This window comes from Arachis duranensis, chromosome 2 (genome assembly GCF_000817695.3).
Source record: "Arachis duranensis cultivar V14167 chromosome 2, aradu.V14167.gnm2.J7QH, whole genome shotgun sequence".
NCBI lineage: Eukaryota > Viridiplantae > Streptophyta > Magnoliopsida > Fabales > Fabaceae > Arachis > Arachis duranensis.
The window spans coordinates 61,994,030-62,007,089 of NC_029773.3; the positions used below are offsets into that span (position 1 = coordinate 61,994,030).

Sequence of the window (13,060 nt, forward strand, 5' to 3'; positions counted from 1 at the left end):
CTGAGCATTGAAGCATTTTCGTGTAGAGACTCTTCTTGGAGTTAAACGCCAGCTTTTGTGCCAGTTTGGGCGTTTAACTCCCATCCTTGTGCCAGTTCCGGTGTTTAACGCTGGGAATTCTGAGGGTGACTTTGAACGCCGGTTTGGGCCATCAAATCTTGGGCAAAGTATGGACTATCATATATTGCTGGAAAGCCCAGGATGTCTACTTTCCAACGCCGTTGAGAGCGCGCCAATTGGGCTTCTGTAGCTCCAGAAAATCCACTTCGAGTTCAGGGAGGTCAGAATCCAACAGCATATGCAGTCCTTTTTAGTCTCTGAATCAGATTTTTGCTCAGGTCCCTCAATTTCAGCCAGAAAATACCTGAAATCACAGAAAAACACACAAACTCATAGTAAAGTCCAGGAAAGTGAATTTTAACTAAAAACTAATAAAAATATACTAAAAAATAACTAGATCATACTAAAAAACAATGCCAAAAAGCGTACAAATTATCCGCTCATCAGGTTAACAGTTGGGGGAACATTAGAGGACTCAGTTGATATTTCTTTATTCTTGTCCTTATTAGTCTTTTGTGGCTTATTAGAAGATGGGCGAGATGTGATCTCTTGTTGGGAAGCTAGAGTTGGGGCTTTAGTGTTATTATCCAAATTGGGCCTTGGGTTGGGCTGTTTGTTTTTCGGGTTAAGTGTCTCTAATGGGGACTGGGTAATTGTCTTATTAGGCATGGGGTTCCTTTTACTGTGATGATTGACAGCTATTCTCTCATCATTTGAATTTTCCTTTTCTATCATTTGCAAAGCATCAAACCTCGTACTCCCACTAACCTGTACGTTCTGATTGTCTCTCGCTCCATTTCCTCAACTACTCGCTGCCTTTGTATTCCTACTAGTTTTTTTTCCGCGCTTTGTCCTCTGAACGACCATCCACGGGCCGTAGGCTTCATCCTCATTTCTTTTTAAGACTTTTTTGCCCTTGTCCACACAGTTATTTCCAATTTTACCCTCTTCTCCCTCGTCGTTTGGCTACCCTGATTTTTCTCAGTTACACTATTATTGCTTTCTGGAGCTTTCTGGGTTCGGATTTTCTTGGGACAGTTGGTCTTTTTATGCCCTACCATTCCACAAGAAAATCAAATATTATGTATGCCTTCATATTCCACAACATACTTCACCACATTAATGGAATAATGTGAAACCAGGCGTGCTGTAAGATCTAATTCCACACACAGCTTGGCAAATTTTCCTCTGCATATATCAGCAGTGTTGGGATCTACTTTTATAGTTCTTCCTATAATGTTACCAATTCTCTCTAGCATACTCTTCTCGTAATATTCAATCGTTAATCCTGGAAGTCTCACCCATGCTGCTGTGTACTCAATAGATGCTTCTATTGGATTAAAATTTGGCTTCCAAAAACTAATCGTGAGATAGTGAAGATTCTCCATAGGCCTCCTATTAGCGCAAAATCGAGATCTTCTTGGGAGTAAAACTTCACAATGAAAAAGTCATTTCCAAGATCAATAACTTTTATACTGCCTTGTTTTCCCCACATAGCCTCTAGTCGCCTGGTTAACACTGCCAAAGAGATTCTTCGACCCAACAACTTCACTATCAATGTATCCCACCATGGGTGTCTTAATTGTTTCAAGGCCGCTTCATTGATCACTACATTGCAGATTCCATCAACTCTCTCTACTTTTATCTCATGAGTGTCTTTCTCAACATCCTTAGAACTCTGGCCTTGTGTCTTGCTTCTTTCAAAGTGCTTCTTTTCTGAATTCATCTCCTCATCATCAGATTCCTGGGTTTGATCCTCTGTTTCCATTGCTGCCGATGGCCTTCTACCTCCTTTGACTACATCAACAAACAAGCGTTGAGGACGGTTGGTTGCTAGTGCTCCCTCCTGTTCTCCCACCATTCAATCTTCCACCCAGGGAACCAATAGCTCTTCCCCTGTGAACTTACATCTATCATTTCCTGTTCTGACTTTCTTAACATTCGGTTGCACTTGATCATTTTCTTTTCGAGTGAATTTTCTAGGTTCATGGGACTGTGAGTGTCCTCTACGGATAAAGTCGCCCCTCATGACGGTGGCTGAGATTAGTTGTTTCACAAAGAAAGGAGAGAAAATTCAAAAGGTATGAACGAGTTGTATTCTGTTTATAAAATAAAAGCCTAAAAAGCTTTACTGGTCAAGAATTGTAATAACTTTTTTTTTGTCATGGATTGAAATCATTTTTATTTATCAATGTTCTAACATAGGACAATCGATTGACACCCAATAAGTGTCTGACCCAAAAAAATTTATTTTCTATTAATCTGTTATAAGATGAGGTGTTTATGCTCATAGGTTTATTTTTTGGAAAAAAATAGTAAGAAAAAGAATTCTTTTTTGTTAATCTGTTATTTGTTAAAATTCTTTTGTGTTAATATGTTAAAATTCTTTTGTGTTAAAATTCTTTATTTTAATTTTTTTATTTGTTAATCTATTAATTTGACTTTTAAGGTGTAATTATTATGGTTTCAATTTTTTTTATGTAAATTGAATATCATTGATTTTACTTTAACAACTTCATATCAATTTGTTATTTTTGCTTGTTCTAACTTTTGAGATGCTGCTAATATGGATTAACCTTTTTCTTAAACAAAATTTTGATATTAATAGTTTTAGTTCTAAGTTTGAGTTGTCTGTATGTTTTATTTAATTGTAGGGTTATTTAAAAATTAGAATGGCTGATAGACAAATACTTACTAACAATGCAAGTGGGTTTAAAGTGAAGAGCATTCCTATTCCATCAAATGTTGTTAGATCTACAGAAGAAGAATCAATAAGGGAAAGGAAACAAATACCAAACTAGCTTTAAGTGATACTCCTTTGGAAAAACAAATATCCATCCAACTTATAATTTTTATTCTTAGATCTTGTATCTTTTATTTATTAAGAGAACTTTGATTGATAATATTTTAAAAGTAAATAGATTTTAAAAAGTAAAAAAAATGGGTGTTATTGACATTTTTATAGAAATAAGAGTTTTTAAACATTTTTTATTGTGTAGATATATCTGATATCCAATTCAATTCGATCTCAAAAAATGTAGATACAGTATTCAATTGGTATGCAGTCCTAAGGTCATTGATTGTAATAACTTTTTTTAGAATAAATGACTATTTGTACCCATCAAAGATGGAAACGCTGACATTCGTACCCATGATAGCTCGAAACTAGACTTGTACCCATGAGAGATGCTGTCCGTGTGACAAAAATGACCCGCCTTGGATCTGAGCTTGGTTCGTGCCTTTCCAAACCTATGTGGCACTTCCACCCCCCCAAAGCCTATCTGACGTGGAGTTGAACATTGATTATCAAAAGGGATAGGAAAAAGAAACGTCAGTTCCCGCGAGAATCGTTGGTTCCCTAGCAGAGGTTCCTCGTCACTGTTGGTCCATTTGAAGCCGGAGAAGACGACCAGAGTACGCCGAATCGAGTAGCAAGGAGTGGCTTTTACCATTCGTTTGGTATTCAACATCGAGGTGGTCACTCCCTTCGAAGAATTACACAGGTATGTCGTTTCCCACCAATGAATAATTTGATATGTCGTTGCAAGTGGTTAGACAAACGTTGCTGGCTAATGAAACCGTATGAGTTACTGTATTTTCTTCAGAATTGATAGAGAGTAGTTTTAGGGTTTGTGTTAGCATCAGTTACAGAGAATGTGTGTTTATTGGTTTGTTAAATTTTACTTTCAGGGATGGCCACCATCCACATAACTCTGTCAATTCATCATAGAGGAAGGTTTGAGAGAGAGCCAGTTGGTAAGGTTAGCTACATTGGTGGAGAAGTGACGGAGATAGAGAGGGTAAACGTTGATACCCTCAATGGTTTTTTCATCTCTGACTTGCTGAAGGACATTGGTTATACGTCCATTTCTGAGTTTTACTGGCTAGAACCTGGGAAGGAGCTTCATGATGGATTGAGGCTGCTAAGGGTTGATATGGATGTAGTTAGGATGTATGAGGCAGCCATGAAGAATGGAAATAGAATTCATTTGTATACAGAGCATCCCGTGGATCAGCCTGTTGTAGTTCAGGTTAAGGAATTGACTCCATCAAAGGGGAGAAGAAAGGTCTGTGTTAAAAGGGTACCAACTCCAAAGAAGACTCCAAGAAAAAGATTAGCAGTAGTGGAAGATGATGACGATGATAAGATAGTTGGTAATGTCCAAGTTGAAAAGTAGGCCCAAAAAAGTGCTGGCCCATAGCCCATGATACAGGCCCATCAAGAGAACAACCCAGCTCCTGTAGCAACACAGGAACCAAATAACATTTTCCAACCTCCTCCAACACCTGTCCAGCCGGATGAACCACCATCAACTCATTCCCAACCTTCACAGCCACCACTTGAGGTAGAGCAGCAACCACATGTCCCTCCCCATGATGTCAATGTATCTAAAGCTTCACAACAACCTTGGCAGTCTGATGATACAGACCAATTCATTCCCTATCAGGCCAATGTCTCTGACTATATTGCACCAGAGTAGCTCACCCAATACATCCCACATCCTTACAGAAATCCACTTTCAAAAGAAATCCCTGAGTCAGCTCCACCTTCTGACTCCAACAGGACTCCTCAGAATAATGAAACCAATCCTTCAGATGAGGCTGAGGGTCAGACAAAAAAGAACAGGAGAAGATCAACAAAAAGGCCCCCTCCTACAAGACAATCATTCATCCCTAATCCTGATCCAGACAAGCCTCCAACCTTCTATGTCCCAGTTGATCAGGAAGATTTTTCAGATGACAACGCTGCGTATCATTGCTATGAATCAGAGGACTTGCATAGCATACCTAGTGATGAAGATTCTGATGAGACCACAGCCTTTTCTCAGAGTAATGCCGATGCCCCTATTAGCCAGGTGAGGTTGGAAGTGGGAATGAAATTTGAGACTCTAACTCAATTTAGGAAAGCAGTCCGGAAATTTAATATAAACATCGGAAGAAGCATTTTCTTTGCACGCTGTGACTCTACAAGGTCAAAGACTATATGCTATGATGAAGATTATCCTTGGCAGATATACTGTGCCAAGAGGACATTTCCAGCAAGTTATCAGGTTAAGACCTTTGTCAACGAACACACTTGCAGTAGGGACAATCACTGCAAGTCAGCAAATGGTAAATGGGTGATTGATGAGCTAGAAGAGAGAATAAGACTTCAGCCAAACTTGAGTGTGAGAGAGGCTGACCAGTTCTTCAGAGCTGAGTATGATATACTTATCAGAGAGAAAGATTTATAAATCTATGAAGAAGGCAAAGGAGAGGATTGAGGGATCTAAGATTGCACAGTATGCAATTCTTCGCGACTATGCTAATGAGATTCTAAAGACTAACCCTGGGTCTACAGTTAGGATACACACAAATCCAATGCCTGATTCAAATCCCATTTTTCTGAGGATCTATGTATGTTTTGAGGCTTGCAAGAAGGGATTTGTAGGTGGTTGTAGACCATTCATAGGGTTGGATAGAACATTTCTTAGAGGGTATTATGGGGGTCAGCTATTAACAGCTATAGGGCAGGATGAAAATAACCACATTTACCCCATTGCATATGCAATTGTTGAATCAGAAAACAAGGACAGCTGGAAGTGGTTTTTAGATATCCTTCAGGATGATGTGGGAGATTTTCAGGCCAACGGGTTTAACTTCATGTCGGACATGCAGAAGGTATGTATGTTTTAATTCTTTTATGTGTTTTAATTCTGCTATGTATAGTTTTTTATGCTTCATTAGTGAACTAGGTTTAGATGCTTAGTGTAGAAGACTGATTAGTGTGGTTTAGGGTCTGGAAGTATGAATATTGAACGCTGTTCATATTAATGGTTATCTGCAGGGGTTAATTTCTGCAGTCCAAGAAATATACCCAAACGCCAACCACAGGTTCTGTGCCATGCATATATGGCAAAACTTTCGCAAGAAATGGGGTGACTTGCAGCTGAAGAAGTGTATGTGGTCATGTGATAAGGCCTCTACGACACAGGACTTCAATGCTGCAATGGATAAGCTGAAAAAGATCAACGTAGGGGCTTGGGAATACTTGGACAAGATTAGTCCGAAACAGTGGAGTAGAGCACATTTTAGTGAGTATTCTAAGATGGACAACTACACCAATAATTACTGGGAGGTGTTTAATGCCAAGGTTAAAAAGATGAGGGGGAAACCTATCATAACCATGTTGGAAGAAGTGAGGTGCTACGTCATGCGAATCATGGCAAGAAACAAAAAGGCCTTGATTTGATACAGTGGGAGGTTAGCCCCAACCCAACAGAGTAGATTAGAAAGAGAGAAGAGAGAGAGAGCAACAAATGGAGACCCCTTCCAACCGGAGATGACGCGGGAAATGTGTATGAAGTCCAATGTCTTCCCATGAAGGTCAGTGTGGACTTGGGCAAAGGTACATGTAGTTGTAGACTCTGGCAATTGACTGGGCTACCTTGTAGACATGCATGTGCTGCTTTAGCTTACCAGAATAGAAGACCTAAAGAGTATGCACATAACTGGCTAACTATGGGTGCTTATAATGCTGCATATCAGACTTCAATGCGCCCAGTTCCAAGCCAAGAGTTCTGGGAGCATGTTGACATCCTACCAATTCTTCCACCCAGGTACAAAAAGCCAATCGGAAGACCTTCAATGAAAAGAGACAAAAGAAATGATGCCCCCAAGGATAAGAGTGATCCTCATAGAACTAAGAGGAGGATTGGCACCATCGTATGCAAATACTGCCTCCAGGTGTGTGCAGTTTACTATAATTCGTTGTTTAACTTCATCTGTACCAATTTAAGTTCACAGGTACCAATTTAAGTTCATTTGGACCAATTTAACTAGTTCCTGTTTTACGTAGGCTGGTCATAACAAGCGAAGCTACAAGAAGAGAAAGGAAGCAACGGGTGAAGGGAGTGCTGCACCACAAGGACCTGCAAGTGATGAGGATGAAGATATGCTAGCTAAAATGTACTATGAGGAGACATTAGAAGCTACCGAGGCTGAAGCAGCAGCAATTGACGTGGAAACGGTTCCACAGCAGCCCAGACTTCACAGGTTAGTTAGTTACTTGATTCAGTTCCTTAATTACATTTGTTTAACGACTCATATTGGTAAACTGGTTGTTCTTTGGAATCCAGCCTCCACCCCCGATGCCACAACCAGTAGCCACAAAACCCCATGATACAACAGCCACTGGAGCAGCCAAGAAACAACATAAAAGGAGAAGTGTCAGGCGACCACCCCCTCTGCACATACCCCACAAGGTTCTGCACCATCTCCGAAGAATCCACCCACAACCCCTTCCAGCCACAACTCTCAAACAACCCCAAATCCACTGCAGGGTGCTAGTGCAGGGACAACCACAAGGTTCGTGCAGTTCATGCCTACAATGGATGTCGACGATATTTCTAGAACTAGAGGCATAGATGTTAGAGGCAGGGGTGAAGGAAGAGGTCGAGGCAGGAGAGGTGCATCAACTGGAGCCAAAAATGGAATCTCCAGCGGGAGCAGTAACTCAACACCAATGTCATAGACTGTGTTGCTTATGTTTTTTTGCTATTTTGATGTAATTGCCATTACTGATATACTAATTTTGGGGCACTGGTTGGTTTAATACACTATCTTGGAGTAGGCAGCATTCTTGTTTTGGTTGTTCTGACTGTGACATGCTACTTTTGCTGTATTTAACTATGTTTTTTGGTTTATTTCATGGTCAGACCACTTTTGCTGTATTTAACTATGTATTTAACTACTTTCTGAGTTAGCTTTCCTGGTTTTATACTTCATCCCTACAACCATCAGGTCTCTATGTCACATATTGAGCTTATTTCTGATTCTTTAAGTAGAAAATATAGTTGCATGTGCATATATATCCAACTGAGTACCAATAAAAGTTCTCATATAGAAGTAACAGAGCAGCAACAGAATCAAAGTGTCTATGTCAAAAACAGGAAATACATTCATACTCTCATGATTTACAAAGACCCTAATTCCATACAAATTTTATATCTTCACAAAGAAATACAACAGAAAGATCAAACAAAATGCAACACCCAACGCTATCCATAAAAGCAACAGTCTAATTCCCCTAATTTCAATCCTAAGTTTGTCTATCCCTCTCGCCAGGATTGATGATGCTTGCTGATTTTCCCCAGGTTCAGTGACAATGAGCCCATCATCATGCCTTGGATAAGAACTCACTGACTGTCTTCTGGCCAAACATCTTGCTATGCCCTCCCATCCTTCTTCGATTCATCAACCCATACAAAGTATTTGCAGTCTCTTGTCTGGCAAAACAAAACAAATGCACCGATTCGTCAACTTAAATGCAAACAAAACTTTCTCACCTGAACTCCAACAGCGTCTGCCCTTACCGCCCATAGAGGACATCTGATGAACCATCGATTAGGGTTCGTAACGGTGCCAGACTCCATCAACACAAACTCTCTTCCACAGAAGCATCTGCCGTCCAGCTTCTTCACCTTCTTCTTCTTCGAACTTGATGAAGAACTGCCACTGCCATCACTTGGAGCAGGGGTAAATCTGCGGAAAGACATTGACGGAGGTACGAACCAAGTTTCGATTGAGATTCAACGTCACACTCATTGAGATTCAACAAGCTTCGATTCTCTGGATCCTGGTTTGTATTAGGGAGGGGGGAAGCTACCTAGGGTTTTGATTTCGTGAGTTCAGCCTATCCCTTTTGATAATCAACGTTCAACTCCACGTCAGATAGGCTTTGAGTGGGTGGAAGTGCCACGTAGGTTCGGAAAGGCACGAACCAAGCTCAGACCCAAGGCGGGCCACTTTTGTCACACGGACAGCATCTCTCATGGGTACAAGTCTAGTTTCGAGCTATCATGGGTATAAATGCCAGCGTTTCCATCTTTGATGGATACAAATGATCATTTATTCCTTTTTTTTATCATTGATTGTAGTAGTTTTATTTATCAATGTTTTAAAATAGCACAATAGACCCAATAAGTGTCTGGCCCAATAAAGAGCCTAGACCACAAAAATTGAACATGAGAACTTGAGCACAACCCTAGGTGAACGGTAAACCCAACACGATTGCATCCCCTTAATTCGTCCGAAGCTAGATACAAGAGAATCTCATACTCAAAACAAAATTCACCTCATACCAATCGAAATGGAAAGAAAGGGTATTAAGGACGTAGTCACATAATGTTAATATATCATATAGCGAAAGAAAAATTGAATTATCACAATTTTCTCAAATAACCCACTAGGAATAATTTAGAGGGGAAGAGTTTGAGTAATATGATTTAATTCTATATTAGTGATAGTATATCTTAAATAATAGTATTTAATTATTAATTTACTTTTAAATTATAATTTACTATATCTTTAATAATGTAAAATAAAAAATTAATTTAATTAACTAATTATTAAAATTTTTAAATTAAATTAAAATATTAAAATTTCTTTTTACTAACTATAAATATTTACTATTATGTTAAAAAAACAAAAACATAATTGGATAGAGCTTACTCAATTTGGCCGAGATTAGAGTGGGCTCATCCAATTTGCCCTCTTCGAATAAAAAAAAGTGCATTTGAAATAATAAAAATCTGTGGATGAAACTTCTACTATTGGAACTATTTAGCTCCTAAGATGCCCCACTAAGGTTTGATTTGATAAAAGTTTTATATTTAAAAAATTACTTATAAAATTAAAACTCTTTTAACGAATATTTTTAATAAATTAAATTAAAAATAAAAGTTAAATAGAATTTTAGTCCTATCGCATAAACCAAAAATATTTTTTTTCTCAATCTTTTTTTATATACAAAATTATTCCTAAAATTTAAAACTAAATTTTAAAATCATCATTTTTACTTGAATATTAAAATTTTGAATCAAATTACCCATAAAAAAATTATAAAAAAGTAATAAGAGAATATTTCTACCCCAACAAAAAAAAAGGGAAGAAGCTATCCACAATCGTCCCTAAAATAAAGACGATTTTAAAAGTTAAACCTCAGACAATTTTGTACACAGAAAAAAAAATTAGGACAAAATTTTCAACTTAAAAAAATCAAAATCGTACTTAACTCTAAAAATAATTTTCAATAAGCACAAAAAATAATTACATTTGATCAAAATACTATATAATAAAATTTTGATTCAATGATAGTGTAAACCAATTTAAAAATCGTTTTCTTAGACGACCATTCGTGGCGGTCAATAAATAGTTATTTATAGTTATTTTTACTAATGTGATGATACAGTCCAGCAAACATTTGAAAACAGTAAACTGAATTCTCCTCAATCTTAAGTTGAAACTAAAGATTAATAATTTGAAAGGCAAAAAAAGATCACATCATATACGGAAACATCTCATTCTAGGAATCTATAAAATAAAATAGCCATTACAAAATTCCAATACAACAAGCTTAAAATCAGAACATGATGTTTGAAAACTCATTTCTTCTTTCCAGCCTTGGCAGAATCAGAAGCCTTGGTCTGAAAATATTAAAAATGAGAGGTTACTATTTTTACTAAGCAAGAGCAATACGAGATGAACAATCATCAATAAAAAAAAATTATTTTTGGCAACTATTTACCTTCTTTACTCCACGGATCTTCTTTGCCCTGTTCTTTCTCTCCTTCATTTGCTTCCTCGACTTTTCAACCTTAGTATCAAGTCCATTCTGCAAACTACAGGATTTTAGTGAAGGATTGTGCAAAACAGAGCAACATGGCACAGACTTAATTAAAGAAGAAAAGTTCTAATTTCCTAAGACCAAAAAGAACTAATGGATGATTGGCAAGCCATGAGCATGGTAAGATTAAGCTACAGGGTAGGGTCTTGTACAAAATATCTCAAGAAATTCTAGCATAGTAAAGGGGTAATTAATCCAGCAAACCAAATTATGGTATTCTTTAAGAGGAAGCAATTGTTAGAAGCTAAACAGCAACTAAAAAGAGCTAATGATTTCATCTGAAAACTAATGAATTCTAATATGCACAAGCATTCAAATTAATCTTCTTGGAACATCTCTAATGTTATTGCTCATGAATCATAACAATATACAATTGCATGTCACATTATGGATCAACAATAAAGATCAACATATTTTCACCCCATGCAACTCCAATCTAAATATAAAAAACAGTGCTGACAAGAATTGAAGGAGTACTATATATTATACAGAGGCCATCCAATAATGATTAATATTAGTAAGCACTAACTTACCAGTCTTACAATTTACAGACACACATCCTAGTTGCATTAAAGTGTTTCTCATTCCATAGCAATTACACTCACGAACCAAAACCACATTAGAAAAACAAAAAACCAAGTTATCTTACCCTAATAAGTCTGTACTTAGGCTCATACTTCTTAGCATTCTCAACAGTGTCATAAATCAAACCAAAACCAGTGGATTTGCCACCTCCAAAATGGGTGCGGAACTTGAACACAAACACGGTGTTGGGGTCCTTAACATCATAGATTCTAGCAAGCTTCTCCTTAAGCTCAGCCTTCATATTCCAAACACAACAAATTAAAAACCCTAAACACCATAATTGTCCAACCAATAAGTACCTGACAAAAATCAATTAAATCTAAGTTTTCCCCAAACAGAAAGTACCTTAGAAACATTTGCCCTCCCTGGATGAAGAACATCAATGACCTACAACCACACAATTAAAGAGAAAACGAGGCTCAGATACATTAATAATAATAATAATAATAAATCCCTATGTATCGCACAATTCATCGATCATTATCAAATCCCAATTACTCTACGATAAAGCCATAAAAACAGAGCAAAAGTGAGAATGGTGAACGAACTCACGAATTGCTTTCTGGAGAGGAGCCTGTTAGTCATAAACTTCCTTGTTCTGATGGTAACCGCTTTGTCAGCCATGTTTGTTTGAAGCTTGAGGACCCAAAAAAAATTACTAGTCTATATCCACAACCAATTCACAATTCACAGTTCAAATGATCTTCACAAAATTCAAATGATCTTCATAAAAAAAATTACCTTAAGTGCTGAACAATGAAGCAGAGGACGTTGATTCGCTGAAAGGAGGACGGCGAACCGACGAGAACGGAGGACGGCGATGCGGCAGGAACTGTGTACGGCAACGCAGCAAGCACGGAGGACGTCAAGGCGGTAAGAACAGAGGACCACGGACTGACGGTGGGAACCGAAAGGAGGACGGCAATGTGGTAGGAACTGAGTACCACTGACGGCGAGAACGTCTGAACCCGAAGAGGGAGGGATGAACGCGAGGAACAATGGCGAGAGGAAGAACGCGACGGAGAGGGATGAACGCGAGGAAGAGTGGGCGATCTCTGGCGAACAGGCTACGGTGGTGGTCAAGGAAGAAGGAGTGGCCGAGTGGTGTCTCGCTCTGATCTCTGGGGGGGTGGGTGTGGGTAAGGGTCAAGGGTAGAGTGCAGCGCCGAAAAGAGGGTGAAATGTGAAAGTAGGGTTTGCTATGGCTGAAGTAATATATATATTATTTATTGAGTTAATACCAAAACTAATCATAAAATATTATGAAACTGACAAATTTAATCATAAAAAAAAATTAAAATTAACTTGTAACCATAAAAGATGAGATTTTATAGATTTGGATCTTCTAAAGTTTAAATTTTATTTTAGAGAGTAAAGTATGATTTCTCACCATTGATTTCATAAGTGAGACCAAAAATAAATATGAAAGAGAAAGTATTCAAAGATTATCACACTTTATTCTCTAAAATGAAATTCAAACTTTAGAGGATCCAAATCCAAATTTTATAGTGAAATCTATTCAAACCTTAAAATCTAATAAAAAATTTTAAACTGTCCTTCTCCTCTAACTTAATCACTCTCAATTTCTAATCATATCTCATTTCCATTCTCCAATCCTTTTCATCACTTCCAATCTCTCAATCCTCTTCTACTTTACCATCTATACTAAGTGCTACGACTTGAGCTTCACCACCACCATTTCTGTATTTATAAGCGTGTTGTAAACGAACTTATACTCTTTTGCTATCT

The 13,060-nt window shown here is 37.8% G+C and overlaps 2 protein-coding genes across 3 annotated transcripts in view; both read right to left on the minus strand.

The window, feature by feature from the left end:
- The window catches only part of LOC127744946 (uncharacterized), a 28,516-nt gene extending 27,563 nt beyond the window's left edge, over window positions 1-953 (minus strand). The window contains exon 1 of the mRNA XM_052257842.1: window positions 829-953. Within this exon, the coding sequence (XP_052113802.1) occupies window positions 829-953 (125 nt within the window). The remainder of the gene's footprint in view (window positions 1-828) is intronic.
- A 9,378-nt stretch (window positions 954-10,331) lies between these two features.
- Window positions 10,332-12,450, minus strand: LOC107474633 (40S ribosomal protein S24-1). Of its 2 annotated transcripts, none has more exons than XM_021135473.2 (6): window positions 12,053-12,183; window positions 11,864-11,947; window positions 11,657-11,698; window positions 11,376-11,546; window positions 10,628-10,714; window positions 10,332-10,526 (listed from the first exon to the last, which is right to left on the minus strand). In XM_021135473.2, the coding sequence occupies exons 2-6, from the start codon at window positions 11,933-11,935 to the stop codon at window positions 10,485-10,487; spliced, it is 414 nt and encodes a 137-aa protein (XP_020991132.1). In that variant the 5' UTR covers window positions 11,936-11,947; window positions 12,053-12,183; the 3' UTR covers window positions 10,332-10,484. The 2 variants fall into 2 exon arrangements, with proteins under 2 accessions (XP_020991132.1, XP_015949758.1); XM_016094272.3 differs by having other exon boundaries at window positions 10,336-10,526; window positions 11,864-11,974; window positions 12,053-12,450.
- Between the last annotated feature and the right edge of the window lie 610 nt (window positions 12,451-13,060).

Coding starts and splice junctions, on each gene's coding strand:
- LOC107474633 (XM_021135473.2), bottom strand. CDS start 11,935: ATGGCTGACAAAGCGGTTACCATCAGAACAAGGAAGTTTATGACTAAC. Junction 11,547..11,656: donor GGAGGGCAAATGTTTCTAAG/GTACTTTCTGTT, acceptor TGGAATATGAAG/GCTGAGCTTAAGGAGAAGCT. Junction 10,527..10,627: donor AGATCCGTGGAGTAAAGAAG/GTAAATAGTTGC, acceptor TAATATTTTCAG/ACCAAGGCTTCTGATTCTGC.